The sequence below is a fragment of the Marmota flaviventris genome, chromosome 3, assembly GCF_047511675.1.
Source record: "Marmota flaviventris isolate mMarFla1 chromosome 3, mMarFla1.hap1, whole genome shotgun sequence".
NCBI classification, from domain to species: Eukaryota; Metazoa; Chordata; class Mammalia; order Rodentia; family Sciuridae; genus Marmota; species Marmota flaviventris.
In genome coordinates, this window is record NC_092500.1 from 15169041 (window position 1) to 15182862 (window position 13822).

At 39.9% G+C, this 13822-nt stretch overlaps 1 protein-coding gene across 1 annotated transcript; it reads left to right on the plus strand.

Moving 5' to 3' along the window:
- The first annotated feature begins 1477 nt into the window (after positions 1-1477).
- Positions 1478-10888, plus strand: Mterf2 (mitochondrial transcription termination factor 2). Its single transcript, XM_027927801.2, has 3 exons — positions 1478-1661; positions 3154-3242; positions 9678-10888. The coding sequence occupies exon 3, from the start codon at positions 9736-9738 to the stop codon at positions 10885-10887; it is 1152 nt and encodes a 383-aa protein (XP_027783602.1). The 5' UTR covers positions 1478-1661; positions 3154-3242; positions 9678-9735; the 3' UTR covers position 10888.
- The last annotated feature ends 2934 nt before the right edge of the window (positions 10889-13822 follow it).

Below are 13822 nucleotides of genomic sequence, written 5' to 3' on the forward strand. Positions count from 1 at the left end.
GCCTCAGCCTCCAAAGCTGCTGGGATTACAGACCTGGGTCATTTTCAAGTTTTGATTGCAGTGTACACAATTACCATTCCTCACACCATCAGAGGGAGTTCTAGTGTAAGCTTCCAGCCCCCTGGTGCACATTTTTCTCCTCCAGAGATCACAGCATGTAGATGTAAATCCTGAGCTAATGTTTCTTAACTTCCTTCTCTTTTCTGTATCCTACTATTCTTCCCTCTTCTTAAGTGCAAATAACATTTGGTTAATTCAAACCCCAAATCTTATATTCAAGAAGCAGGTAATGAACAATAAGAGTTTTTATGTGTTGCTGAACAAGAACCCTCTGCATCCTACTGACATCTGTTAACTGCTCAGTTAATTGTAGAATATCCTGGAGATCAGAGTTGATTTTGAGATCAGGAGCCAGGTTTCTTGCTGCCACTCAACGATGTTAATGTCCAAGGATCTGTTTCTCTCAATAAAGCCTGTTGAAGATAAACTGCATGCTAAGGCTACACTCAATTTGATTAACATTTCCTGAGTACCTATTGTGTGCCACGCATTGTTTAAAGGAAAATAACTAGTACTAAAGGAGCTCATTCCATAGGTGGTACAGCAGTCTGAAAGAACAGAACTGGGCACAGTGTGGCAATCAGATTATCCACCTGGGAAACCATGTGTTCCTGACTCAGCCTCCATTCAAACAGAACAACTAGGCCAGAGTCAGGGCACTATCCTTGGTAGCACTCAACTCTAATGGTGATTAATCGTGTTATTAGTCGTTAATGTCTTTATATTCCGTTAGGATACATTTTATTTCCCCTTGTGTACCACAGTCTTCTCATTGCTGTTTCACATGCTTGGCACTTAATAGGCATACCATAAATATATTTTATTGGATGCATATGAGAATTGGTGAAGACGCTGGGCCTGGCTTTAAGAAGAAATTAATGTGTTAGGTGTATGAGGCTGGGCTTCACAAGTAATCGATGCAGGTCATCAGAAAAGGAGAGCGTTTTGGAGAAGGCGTCAGGCAGGGGAAAAGGGATGGATGACTTTTCAGGACACAGGGTCACCAACTGCTGGGATAGGGTGAGAGCTGGGGGGTGTTTTAGAGAAGTTTGGGTTTTGTGGGTTTTTTTTTAAACATCCTGAGAATTCTGAATGGCTGTATCTTAAAAACAGTTTTTTAATTCTACCTTTTTTCTTATGGGTCAGTGACGATCACTAAGGAGCAAAGTGACTGGAATTTCAAGTTTCTTAAAATGGCTGGGAAGGAAAGGGTATGAAGATGCCACATGCAATCTCTGCTGCTATAGGCACACTTCCCTGAAAAGCTGGTTCCCACGCCGGCGCCTCCACCTCGCTGCCCTTTGCGGCGTGGGGGAGGAGTCTTAGCCTGTGTCCCGCGCTCTGATTGGCTGCATCGGGGCACTGGGCCGTGGCTACAGGGGAACCAGTTTCCCGAGCTCTGATTGGCCACGGGCAAAGGGGCCAGGCGGCTTGATTAGCGCTGCTTGCCTGGAGGTGCTTGGGACCCTGGACCTGGGATCCTGGCCGCAAGCCTCAGGAAGTCCGGAAAACCGCAGATCTCAGGTTGGCTGGGGAGGGAGCAAGGACGGGGCCAGGGACGCGCAGAATCCCAGTACCTTGCTTGGAGTGGACGCTGACAGGTGAGTTGCCCCTTCTTACAGCCCCCGGGGTGACCCTCACACCAGCCGGGTGGCTGGGCGCCTACCGCGGAACCCCCTGCCTGGCTTGGGCCTAGGCCCGGCGCCGCAAAACTGCTCTGGAAAAGGAGGGCCCCAGTGTGAGAGGAGGCCCTCTTGTGCTTTCATTTTTCCTTGTATGTAAACATCGGGATTGATTTGGAACTGTCAGCAGGTTATGTTATAAAAGTAGAACTTAATTGAAAATAGTGTTGTTATAGAGGGGACTATATTATAAGTTTTATAGATTTCACTGCTCAAAACTGGTTAGGAAGCATGAAACATCAGAGAATTGTCCACCAAAACCATACGTAGGGCACAGGGCTGAGAGGGGTACTCCCACAGTTTGTTGGGTTTGAATTCAAGGTCAGCGTTATTAGCCTAGGAACCTTGAGCAGGCTGCTTTACCTGCACGGGTTTCATTTTTTAAATTGGTTGTATTGACGATTTAATCAGTATATGTGCAAATCTTTTAAATATTCTAAGGTGTGCAGATCTTTTAAATATTTAATCTTCTCCATCACCAGGAAGCACCCCATTTTCCTTTGCCCAAAACCAAGGCACATATTACTCAAGTCACACGACCAGGAATTAATCCCAGGCAGTTTGACTCCAAGAACTCACAATTTTACCTTCTACATTAAGTTGCCTTATGAACTTGACTTGTTCATTCCATTTCAAATGAACCAACTTCTGTAAATTTAGGTTTTTCATGGCTGAGCCACAGGGTAGTTATGAATCCTGCAAAATGTTGTAGGTCTGAATGGTTTTTGTGTTGTGTTTTTTGTTGTTTTTCTGGAGAGTTTGTGACACTCAAATTCTCAGATGGTATGTGATCCCAAGAAAAGCATGAACAAGTGTTGTTTTAGCAGAAGAGTTAGTGCCTAGCATGAAACCTGATGAACAGCTTGAATTTAGACAAACAAACTTACTCTTTGAATGAATGAAGAACTCACAAGAGTATGACAAGTGCTACATTAAGGTCAAGAGCAGGGTACTGAGGGAGAGCACACAGGAGGGCCCAGGAATGCCTCCTACAGTCAACAATGGTAGCATGTGAAAGGTAGGGGGACAATCCATTGGAACATGGTGGTGAGCAGCCTTGGCCCTTCTGAGGTATACAAACAGTGCATGAACAGCTGCAGCTATGATAAGTAGAGCAGAACTGCAGTCATGGCACATACAAGCCGATAAGGGGAACAGCAGGCGTCATCTATTCCAAAGGTCAGGGTAGTTTCCTTGAGAAAATGACACTTAGACCTAGGAGTTATTGGACAAGCATTTTGAGCACATAATAGCCAACAGCCTTTGAAAACTGTGCAGTGGGGACAGGGAGAGCACCAGGGATGGAGAGGAAGTGGGTGTGGTGGGTGTGGGAGAGAGAAGTGAGGATTCAGGGGGTGGCGGAGCCTTGTGGACTGTGGTAAAGCATTTCTATTTTGTCTTTATCCTGAAGTGCCATCGAAAAGTTGTGCATGGAAATGACAAGAAAAGCTGGAGAGAAGCCCAAATGGATTAACTGAAGCCCTAGGGAGACACTAAAAGGTAAGAGAAGGTTGAGAAGCAAACCTTGAATATGAGCCTACAAGGAGACGAGAAGGGGTGGCCTCTGGTGTGGGAAGGAGAACCAGGGGAGTCGAGTGACCTAGAAGGCAAATGAGAGAATGTTTTGAGGGAAAAGATAAACTGTGCTGAAACCTGCACAGAGATCAAGAGAGAGAGGCTGTGCAGCTACTTATGGGTCCAATCACATGGAAGTTGTCTTTATTGAGAGCTACATAAGTAGAAGAGGAAGTAGAGGATCTGCAAGAATTAGCTGGAGGAAAGGAAAGGTGGGATGTGCTCTCCGGGAGCAGTGAGAAGGGCAGAGGGTGCGCTGCTGCGGGGGGTGAATGAGCACTCCGCTTTAAGTGCCTCACTTCATCGCACTGCATAGGAGCCGGGGGTTTGTGTTTGTTTCTGGTTTTTTTTTTTGTTGTTTGTTCATTTTTTTTCCTTTCATAAATTGAAGGTTTGTGACAACCTTTCTTCAAGCAGCAAGTCTGTTTGCTCCATTTTTCTGATAGCATGTGTTTACTCCCTGTGTCTTTGTCACATTTTGGTAATTCTTGCAACATTTCAAACTTTTTTATTTTATATGTCATGGTGATCTGTAATTAGTGATCTTTGACACTGCTGTTGTGACTGTTTGGGGGTGCCATGAACTCTAACACCGTAAAGATGGCAAATTTAATAAACACTTTTTCTGATTGTTCCATCAACCTTCTGAAAAGGAATCCCCATTCCCTTTGTCTGTCTCTCTCCTCAAGCTTCCTCTTTCTCTGAGACACTTCAGTATTGAATAGGCCAATTAATAACCCTAAAATGTCCCCCAGGTGTTCAGTGAAAGGAAGAACTGCATGTCTCTCACTTTTTAAATCAAAAGCGATAAATAACTAAGCTTAGTGAGGAAGGTATGTCAAAGGCTAAGGCAGGCCAAAGCCAGGCCTCTTGTGCCAGTTAGCCCAGTTGTTAGGGCAAAGGACAAGTTCTTGAAGGAAACTGAAGGAGCTGCTCCAGTGAACACATGAACAGTGAGCAAAACAGCCTTTCTACTGATAGGAAAACAATTTCAGAAGTCTGAAGAGAAGGTCAAACCAGCCAAAAAGCCTCTTAAACCAAAGCCTCATCCAGACCAAAGCCTTAACTCTTCAATTCTGTGAAAACTGAGGATTAAGGAAGCAAAAGAAAACTTTGTAGGTAGCAGAAATTGGCTCATGGGGTCAGGAAAGAAGTCATCTTTATAACAGGAAAGTACAAGGAGAAGCAGCCAGTGCTGACGGGAAGCTGTAGCAAGTTAGCCAGAAGATCTGGCTAAGTAACTGATGCAGGTGGTTACACTACACAAAATATTTTCAGTGTAGATGGAACAGCCTTATAGACTATACCTTCTAGGACTTTCATAAACGAGAAGTCAGTCCCTGGCTGCAGAGGGCAGGCTGACTCTTATTGGGGGCTGATGAACTTTATGTTTAAGTTGAAGACAGTGCTCATTTACCACTTTGAAAATCCCAAAGTCCTCAAGAATTAGACTAAATCTGCCCTGCCCATCTTGTATAAATGAACAACAAAGCCCAGATGACAGCTCTTCTGTTTATAGTATGGCTTGCTGAATATTTTAAGCTCAATATTGAGACCTGCTCAGAAAAAAAAAAAAAAAAAAAAAGATTCCCTTCAAAAATTACTATTCACTAACAATGCACCTGGTCACCTAAGAGCTCTGATGGAGCAAGATTGTTATATTTTTATGCCTACTAACACATGATCCATTCAGAAGCCCATGAATCAAGGAGTAATTTTTACTTCCAAATATCACATTTCATGAGGCTATCACTGCCATAGTGATTCCCCTATGGATGTGGGCAGAGTTAATTGAAAAACCTTCTGAAAAGGATGCACCATTCTAGACGCCATTAAGAACATTCACAAATCATGGGAGGAAGTCAAAGTATCAACATTAAAAGGAGCTGAAAATGAAATGTGGAAGAGGTTGGTTTCAACCCTTGTGGGTGACTTTTAAGTGTTCAGGACTTAACAGGAGGAAGTAAGTGCAGTATGGTAGAAATAACAAGAGGTGTAGAATGGGAAATGGAACCTGACATTGTGACTGATTTGTTCAATGACTTGATAAAGCTTTAAAGATAAGGAATTGCCTCTTTTGACTGAGATGGGAAAGTGGTTTCTTGAGACTGAACCTGTTCCTGGTGAAGACACTGTGGACACTGTTGAAAGGACAACAAAGGAGTAAGGATGCACACACATGTAGTTGGTAAAGCAGTGCAGGGTTTGAGAAGAAACAGTTCTGTGGGTGAAATGCTATCAAACAGCATTGTGTGCTACGGAGAAATCTTTTATGAAAGGGTCAGTCAGTCAGTGCAGCAAACTTCATTGTGGTCTTATTGTAAGAAATGGACAAAGTCACCCCAACTTTCACTGCCATCCTGAGTCAGCAGCCGCAGCATCCCAGAGGCAAGATCCTCCATCAACAAAAAGATTACAGCTTGCTGAACTCAGGCAATTGTTAATATTTTTTAGCAATAAGGTATTTTTAAACTAAGGTACATAATTTTTTAGAAGTAATGGTATTGCACACTTAAGACTACAGTGTAGTGTAAACATAACTTCTTTATGTGCTAGGAAACCAAAAGTGTAACTCATTTTATTGTGACATTTGCTTCATACCTTCAATAAATACCTTGATTGAGAAATAAAGTCTTTGGAGTTCTGAAGCCATAGGAGTTGGGATCAGCACAGAAGTGGAAATGAAAGGCACAGTTCTAGGGAAGGGACTTGGTGTAGATTTGTTTGGTGTGGTGAGTTGTTCTTCTTTCTTTGTACAATTAAGAGTCAAGGGCATTATTTGAGATTGGAGAACAGAGATAAATGGAGACTAGGGGTTGGAGATCTGAGATTGTTAGTGGGAGGAGTAGAAGAATGAATTGACCAGAGATTGTTTTAGGCTGGTCTAGCAGAGGAGCCAAGTATGAGACAAAGGCCAGAACTGTTGAGCCCCTGGCCCATTCAGGGGACTGAAAAATAGGAGGATGGAGAGGGAGACCATCTAAAAACAAAAGCTACATTTGATATATCAGAAATCATGGGAAAGGAAAAAAAAATTGTTCCAAAAATGCTTGGAGATAGCTAAACTATTGATATTCAGATTCTCAGTTAACATACAGAAATTTCAAATGAACTTTCGGAGCTAACTTTTCAAACTCAAACAGAAATATAAATGAATTTTTATCTGTTTATCTAATGCATAAAAGCAGCAGGAATAATATTATTTAAAATTAAGTGCTATGTTCCAACATTTGCTATAACATGGATGAACTTTGAAAACATATGGTAAGCAAAATAAATCAAACACAAAGACAGTAAATTTAACAACATCACTTTTCAAATGTTTACACATATCCTCTCCAGAAATTCTGTTTCTAGGAATTCATACTAAAGGAAAAACATATAAAATGTGCAAAGATATTCAGCATATAGTAAAACTACAAATAACCTAAGTGCTCAATATTAGGAATGAATTATAAATAATAAATTCATCCCATATATCATGCACTCGTTTTAAATGTTTACAGAGTGTTTTTAATATCACAGTGAAATACTTAACAGCAGGTAAAATTAAAGCAGAAAATAAATCATATATATAATAGTTAATTATAGCATTTGTGCTTTTCATTTTTACAGTCCAGCATTTGCTCAGTAGAGAAAAAGCAAAATATCAAAATAACTAATTTTTCTGACAACTCACCTGAACACATCCTAGATCACCTTGGAGTAAACAAAATGCAAGAGTTTTTCTCTTAGCCTCCTTTGGCAGGAGCCTCTCCATGGGAGCACCTTACATGGTCACTGTGGCTCCAGTGTTTAGGATCTATCACTCTGAACAGTGTAACCCTCAGACCAGGCCAATGCTTCATCCAGTGCTTAGCAGACAACAGGATCTGTTCAAACCCTTGAAGAACCCTGGCTGTATTGGACTGGCCAGGGGCTTCTGAATCTGCAATTTTCACTTTATGTGCTGAATCCAGGACATAATGCCCAGGTGCCAGACAGCCTTGCTTCATATATTTGAAGAATTATAATAAAGGGAGAGAAATTATAGGAAAAAAAAGTGGACAGAGATGTCAAAATATGAACAGTTGTCTCTTAAGTAATGGGATCATGAGACTTTTCTGACTTTTCAGAATGTGGCAACTTGTGCAGAGTGTGTATTGATTTTATACAGTTATTTTGGAAACCTGAAGCATTTAAAGTACAGTTTTCAGTTATCCTTTATAAATAATGTACTTCTATCTAAACATTTAAAGTCATATTAGTATAAGACTTTGGCTCCAGAAATTTCTAGTAATGGCTACCATGTATTAAGTACTTAATATGTACCAGTCACTGTGCAAAGTAGTTGATGTGCGTTTTAACCTTACTGGTTTCCCTGTGATGTTTAGATGCTGTTTTTTCCACATTACAGTCACCACTATTGTTATTAATACTCATAGAGCATGAAGCACTGCTCAAACCATTACTGTGGTTTGTGCTAAATGACCACGATCGCTCCCTAAGTTAGAGCCAGGACTAGGTACGGGCAGTTGACTGCAGAACCTCAAAGGTGGGGCCAAAACTAGCAGGGTCTCATGAGCAGGGAGTGGGAAGGCAGGCCCCAGCCCTGTGCTTACTATGCTGTACCTCCACCTTCTGTTAAAATTGACGGTTTTTCTTAGAATTTTTTAAAAAAACACTTCATTGTTTTCATCTTGGCTAATAGCACTAGGAATTATCGGGGTGGGGACTGAACCACCAAAAGTAAAACAAAAGCTACACCTATAGTTGTTTTAGTCTCCATAGGTACTAACAGTGAGCTGTCATTACAAATGGCAAATGAAAATGGAAACCTTCTTATTTTTCCTTATAGAATAATCATTTATTTGGATTTGTTATGATAACCTTGAAGGTCAGGAGTCCTCAGCAGATAGGGCAGGGATTAGAAACAGCTGTTTTCGAGCTTTCTCTTCAAACCTACCAATACTCCTGGAAGCTGCAAACCAGTCAAGTAGCCCAGTACAACACGCTCTCGTGGCAGGACTGAGATACTCAGGAACACTCTCAGAACCAGGTGTGTTTTCATTACTACAGACAAAAGAAACAGTGGTGAAGGAGTTAAAGAATAGACCACACTTGGAAGTACTGGCTGTTTTGAATTAAAGACACTTGACAAACAGCAGGAGCTGTTTGACCTCTTTTCTGTTTCTTAAAAGCAGATGATCCTCTCATGTGAAAGGCACCCTCCCTCCACCAAGAGGAACTGGCATCCTTATCCTCAGATGGGAAGTGGAGACTGAAAGAATTCTCTGCAGATCTTATTAAGATAACTCTTTAAATCCCCTCACACAATTTGGTTACCGTTTCTTCATAGTGTACTATTCTTTGCCCAGTTTAGTATAACTAACTCTATACTATTTCTTGGGGTCTTATGATGAATCGCATGCAATGTATAAAACTTGTATTAAATCAATCTCTATTGTTTTCTCCAGTTAATCTATTTTATGTCAGTTTAATTCTTGGGCCCAGCGAGACCCTAAGGAGATGGAGGTGGAGTGTTGCCAACTGGCAGTGGCAAAGGCTGCAGTATATCAGATGCACTGTAGCCATCTCATGCTACCCAAAAGCATCCAGTGGGAATAGCTGGCAAGACTGGTTTAAAATGTGGCCACCATTCCACAGCTGGCAGTTTCTCCTGGCCCCACTAAGGCAGTCATGTGGCACTTCTCATTTTCCTGGCCAAGATTTATTTTAATTCTGGATTTATAAAAGAAATTTCATTCACATGATTCTAATAAAACAAGCATACATTTATTAACTAATTTAAAATAAACTGACTTATTTTGTATGGTAGCTGTTCAACAAAAATATTTACTCTAAAATACAAAATTAGAAATGACTCTTTCCTAAGAGTCATTTGGATTTGTTATGATAAGTCAACTGGAAAAATAGAAAACATTTCAGTGTGTGTGTGTGTGTGTGTGTTTGTGTGTGTCTGTGTCTGTAATATGTGTCTCCTACAAGAAAACAACAGTTGTAGGAAGGAAAATTTGTGTGGGGGAAAAAAAATTTGAGGCCCAGGAGTTTGAATTTTGGAGTATGATTGCATCTTCCTGAAAGAACACAGCCTGCAGGGCTGGGATCTTACCACCTCTTGTGGTCTTGATATGGGTGATCTGCAAAGCAGAAGTAACTACTTCACAAGGTTGTAATAAATCTCAGACAGACAATGTAGAAAGATGTTCATCTAAAAGAATATTTAAATGTTCCACGAGTAATTTTCCTAATGTAAAACCATTTTATTTCTACACTTACTACTTAGAACTAACCTGTTAGTGTCTATGTTCTAAAAGTCAACACTTCTTACATTAAAAACCTCTATCTTCTTTCTTATAGGTGCACTGGCTGCATTCTGAGTCCCAGAACTGTGGGAAGTAGCCACTGGATTACAGGCATGTTGTGGAAGTTGCTGGTGAGATCGCAGCCTTGCAGGCTGTGTTTTTTCAGAAAGATGCAATCAACTCCAAAATACAAACCCTTTCTAGCATACTTTACAACAGACAGGCAGTCAAACAAAGAAAATAAAAGAACAGTGGAAACGCTCTATAAATTTTCAGTTGACGTTAGGAAAATTCGAAGTTTAAAAGGATGGGTACTTCTGGAGGATGAAACCTATGTTGAAGAAGTTGCAAATATTTTACAAGAACTAGGTGCTGATGAGGCTGTAATAGCCAGTATTTTGGAACGCTGCCCAGAAGCAATTGTCTGTAGTCCAGCTGCTATTGACACCCAGAGAAAACTCTGGCAGTTGGTCTGCAAAAACGAGGAAGAGTTAGTCAAGTTAATAGAGCAGTTTCCAGAATCTTTCTTTATTGTTAAGAACCAGGAGAACCTAAAGCTCAATGTTCAGTTCTTTCAAGAGCTGGGACTCAAGAATGTAGTCATTAGTAGATTTCTGACAACTGCATCCAATATTTTTCATAATCCTGTTGAGAAGAATAAGGAAACGATAAAGCTCCTCCAAGAGAGTTACCTAAATGTAGGTGGCTCTGAGGCCAATATGAAAGTCTGGCTACTAAAATTATTAAGCCAAAATCCATTTATTTTGTTAAGGTCTCCTACAACTATAAAGGAAACACTAGAATTTCTCCAGAAGCAAGGCTTTACAAACTTTGAAATTCTTCAACTTCTGTCCAAACTCAAAGGATTTCTTTTTCAACTTTGTCCAAGAGATATCCAGAACAGTATTTCCTTCTCTAAAAATGCTTTTGAATGCACAGATCGTGACCTGAAGCAATTAGTTTTGAAATGTCCTGCTCTTTTATATTATTCTGTTCCAGTTTTAGAAGAGAGAATTCAGGGATTATTGAAAGAAGGAATTTCCATAGCTCAAATAAGAGAGACACCAATGGTTCTCGAATTAACGCCACAGATAGTTCAGTACAGAATAAGGAAACTAAATTCTTTAGGCTACAGAATAAAGGACGGACACCTAGCAAATCTAAATGGAACAAAAAAAGAGTTTGAAGCTAACTTTGGCAAAATTCAAGCCAAAAAAGAGAGGCCATTATTTAACCCCGTGGCACCATTAAATGTTGAAGAATGACTGACTGACTGATGTTATTTCTTCTTAACAATAAAGATGAAACAGATTCTCAGATACTTAAGCAATTCAGGCAGTTAATAGGCACCAGTAATTTTAAGGACCTAGCTTCTGAGGTGTTCTCTGAATAGATGATCTGTGACTCATTTGCGTATTTTAAAATACAGACTGGTTGTGGTGGCACATCCCTATAATCCCAGAGATTCAGGTAGCTAAAGCAGGAGGGCCCTAAATTTAAGGTCAGCAACATAGGTCCTAAGCAACTCAATGGGACCCTGTCTCAAAAAATAAAGATGGCTGGGGATGTAGCCTAGTTGTAAAAGCCCTCTGGGCTCAATCCCTAGTACAAAAAAACCCCAAAATACAAACTGCACTTTTTACAAAGTTGGTAATTCATTGTCCTTGAACTATTATTCCAAAAACTCTTGTTCTATTCAATGGCACATCAGTTTGATAATTTATAAGTGAATCATTTCTAAAAAATTGACGAGTACACTCCCTTAATTCAAAATATGGGAACATTTACTCACGTTTTATTGAAGATGTAGATAGTCTTCCTTATTACCAGCTCTGAAACATCACTTTGCTTTTACGTGAATTGTAGCTTAGTGTTAGTGAAGCATTAGCAAGCTTCTGACACATTTTTTTTTTTTTTTGAGAACTTGTGTTTGGAATAAATACTTTTGAGAACCAAGTATTACTAATCCAAAAATAGTACAAAAGCCTTCCTTTGTGGCCTTTTTGAAACCAATCAACCATTATCTCTCATGAAGCACTTATGTGCATTCAGTATTTTCCTCATTTTACAGAGGAGGAAACAAACTTAGAGATGTTACTCAGCTGCCAAGTAGGAGAGCCCAGATTAATTCAGATCTGGCTTCTGTTCAAACCTTATGAATAGAAAGGATCTCATTCTAAGTGTGAAGGGGAACACTTGCATAGTTTTGTCCTGGCATTAATCAGTAATATGTTCTCTTTCTTGCACACTCTGGTGCTCTCTCGAAAATATCTCAGTTTAGATACACTAATCAGTTGGTTTAGATACATCTAACCCGGTGATTATGTCAATTTTGAGATGCCTATTAAACATTCTAGCAGGGATGTCAAATGTGCAAATGACTAAGTCTGGAGTTGTCAAAACTGGGGATACACATTTGAGGATCATTTGCATACTGTGGTATTTAAAGCCATGGGTCTAGATGAGATTGTCTGGAATGTAGATTTGGAATAGGACAGCTGGCTGAGCATGGGAAAAGTTGATCAGAGGAAGAAAAGAAGACATGGTCTGTAACAATTCCAATGGGAGGTCAACTATGGTAGAGAATGACTAGCAGGTTTGCAAAAAGGAAAGTATTGATTAACCCTGTGAAGAGTGTTTCTGGTGTAATGAAGAAGGTGAGAAGGCCAACTGGAGTGGATTGAAAAGAGAATGGGAGACAAGGGAAAACATTTTAAATGAAGTTTCAAGATTAATTTTTTTTTTTAAAGAACATGTTTATATGCTGAAGGGTATAACCCAAGAGACACAAATAAGAGATGGAAAACTGCAAGATTAATAGCCTTGAGGAAGGAAGGTAGATTTTCTTTGGTTAAGAGCAGAGATTCTGGTCCCAGTCCACAGAGCCTGGGATAGACGCAGGCAGGTTGATGGGAGCCCGTGGAATGAAAAGCAGGGGAGGGGCTGTTGTCTAGTTGCCTCTTTGCAAAGGACAGTAGAATCAGGGAGGAAACAAGTGGGAGCTTGGAAATAGAGGAAGTCATTTGAGGGGAAAGTGAACACACAATGGAAGGGGAGGATAACTGGACAAAACTTCAATAGCCCACGTGTCCTTTCCGGACACTGATTTAAAAAGAAACTAGTCAGTATATAAGTTAAAATTTTAGGTCCTCGGGTCCAGGCACAGGGAACCAGAAGCAATTAGAAAATACAACTATAGCTTATTCCAAATTTGAAGATTACCATTTTTTTAAAAACAGATCCACATTTATGGTCAGTCCAGCAATTATACTGACTTTATTTTCCCTTAGGCCAAATTCCATTCCATTGTTTGGCCTCTGAAATAGTTTTGCTTTGCCTTTTCTCCATTCTTACATTCTCCTATCTCCATATGAAATAAAACTTTTTAAAACTGAAAATCTACAGCATGGCAAGGGGAGCTTTTCTTGCATGAAACACTAGTCAATTTCATTTCCTCGTTGAGAAAAGGTTCTAATAACAAAATTAAATTGCCTTCAATTTATTTATGACTACATTAAACTTATTTCTACAGCAAAATAAAATTTGTTGCCACAGTAAATATGATCACCTGGCATTACTCCAGTAAGCTTCCTGATAAATCAAACATACAGCCTACATTGAATATCAACACCAGAAGGAAAGACTGGCTACTGAACAGGCCCATTTGTTTCTGGACCTAAGCTGGAGAAGTTGTGACTGACACTAATTCAAAATCAATACAGGAAATTCAACTAACAATGTGAAAGTTAGCCAGTTCTGCATTTGTAAAAAAGGTTTTGAAGATGTTTCTGGCCTAAACCTTATGCTGATTAAATGATGTAGGCTAGGACCTGGCAGGAAAGCAGATACCCAATAAGTAAGTATTTTCCTACCTTCCTCCCCATTGCTTCTCATTTCTGCCCACTGAGTGGTCTAAGAGGTGTTCCCTACTTTATAACTCCTTCCCCAGTTTCAGACTTCAGTGTGCACAGTAACCTTCAGAGGTTGTTAAAATGCAGTTCTGGGCTCTATCCTGCAGAGATTTGGCAAACTGAGGTAAAACCTAGAAATCTGCATTTTTAATCTATTACGGGTGTTTAAAATATATTTCACTGTTATGTTGGAATGTTATGTTTGTACATTATTATCACAAAAATTAAAAACTGGATATAGCACTTTCTAAACTGCTATGTAAGTTTTAAGATTATCCTGTATTTAAAT

What these genes read in the sequence shown, in the direction of transcription:
- Mterf2 (XM_027927801.2), top strand. Translation starts at nt 9,736, where the DNA reads ATGTTGTGGAAGTTGCTGGTGAGATCGCAGCCTTGCAGGCTGTGTTTT.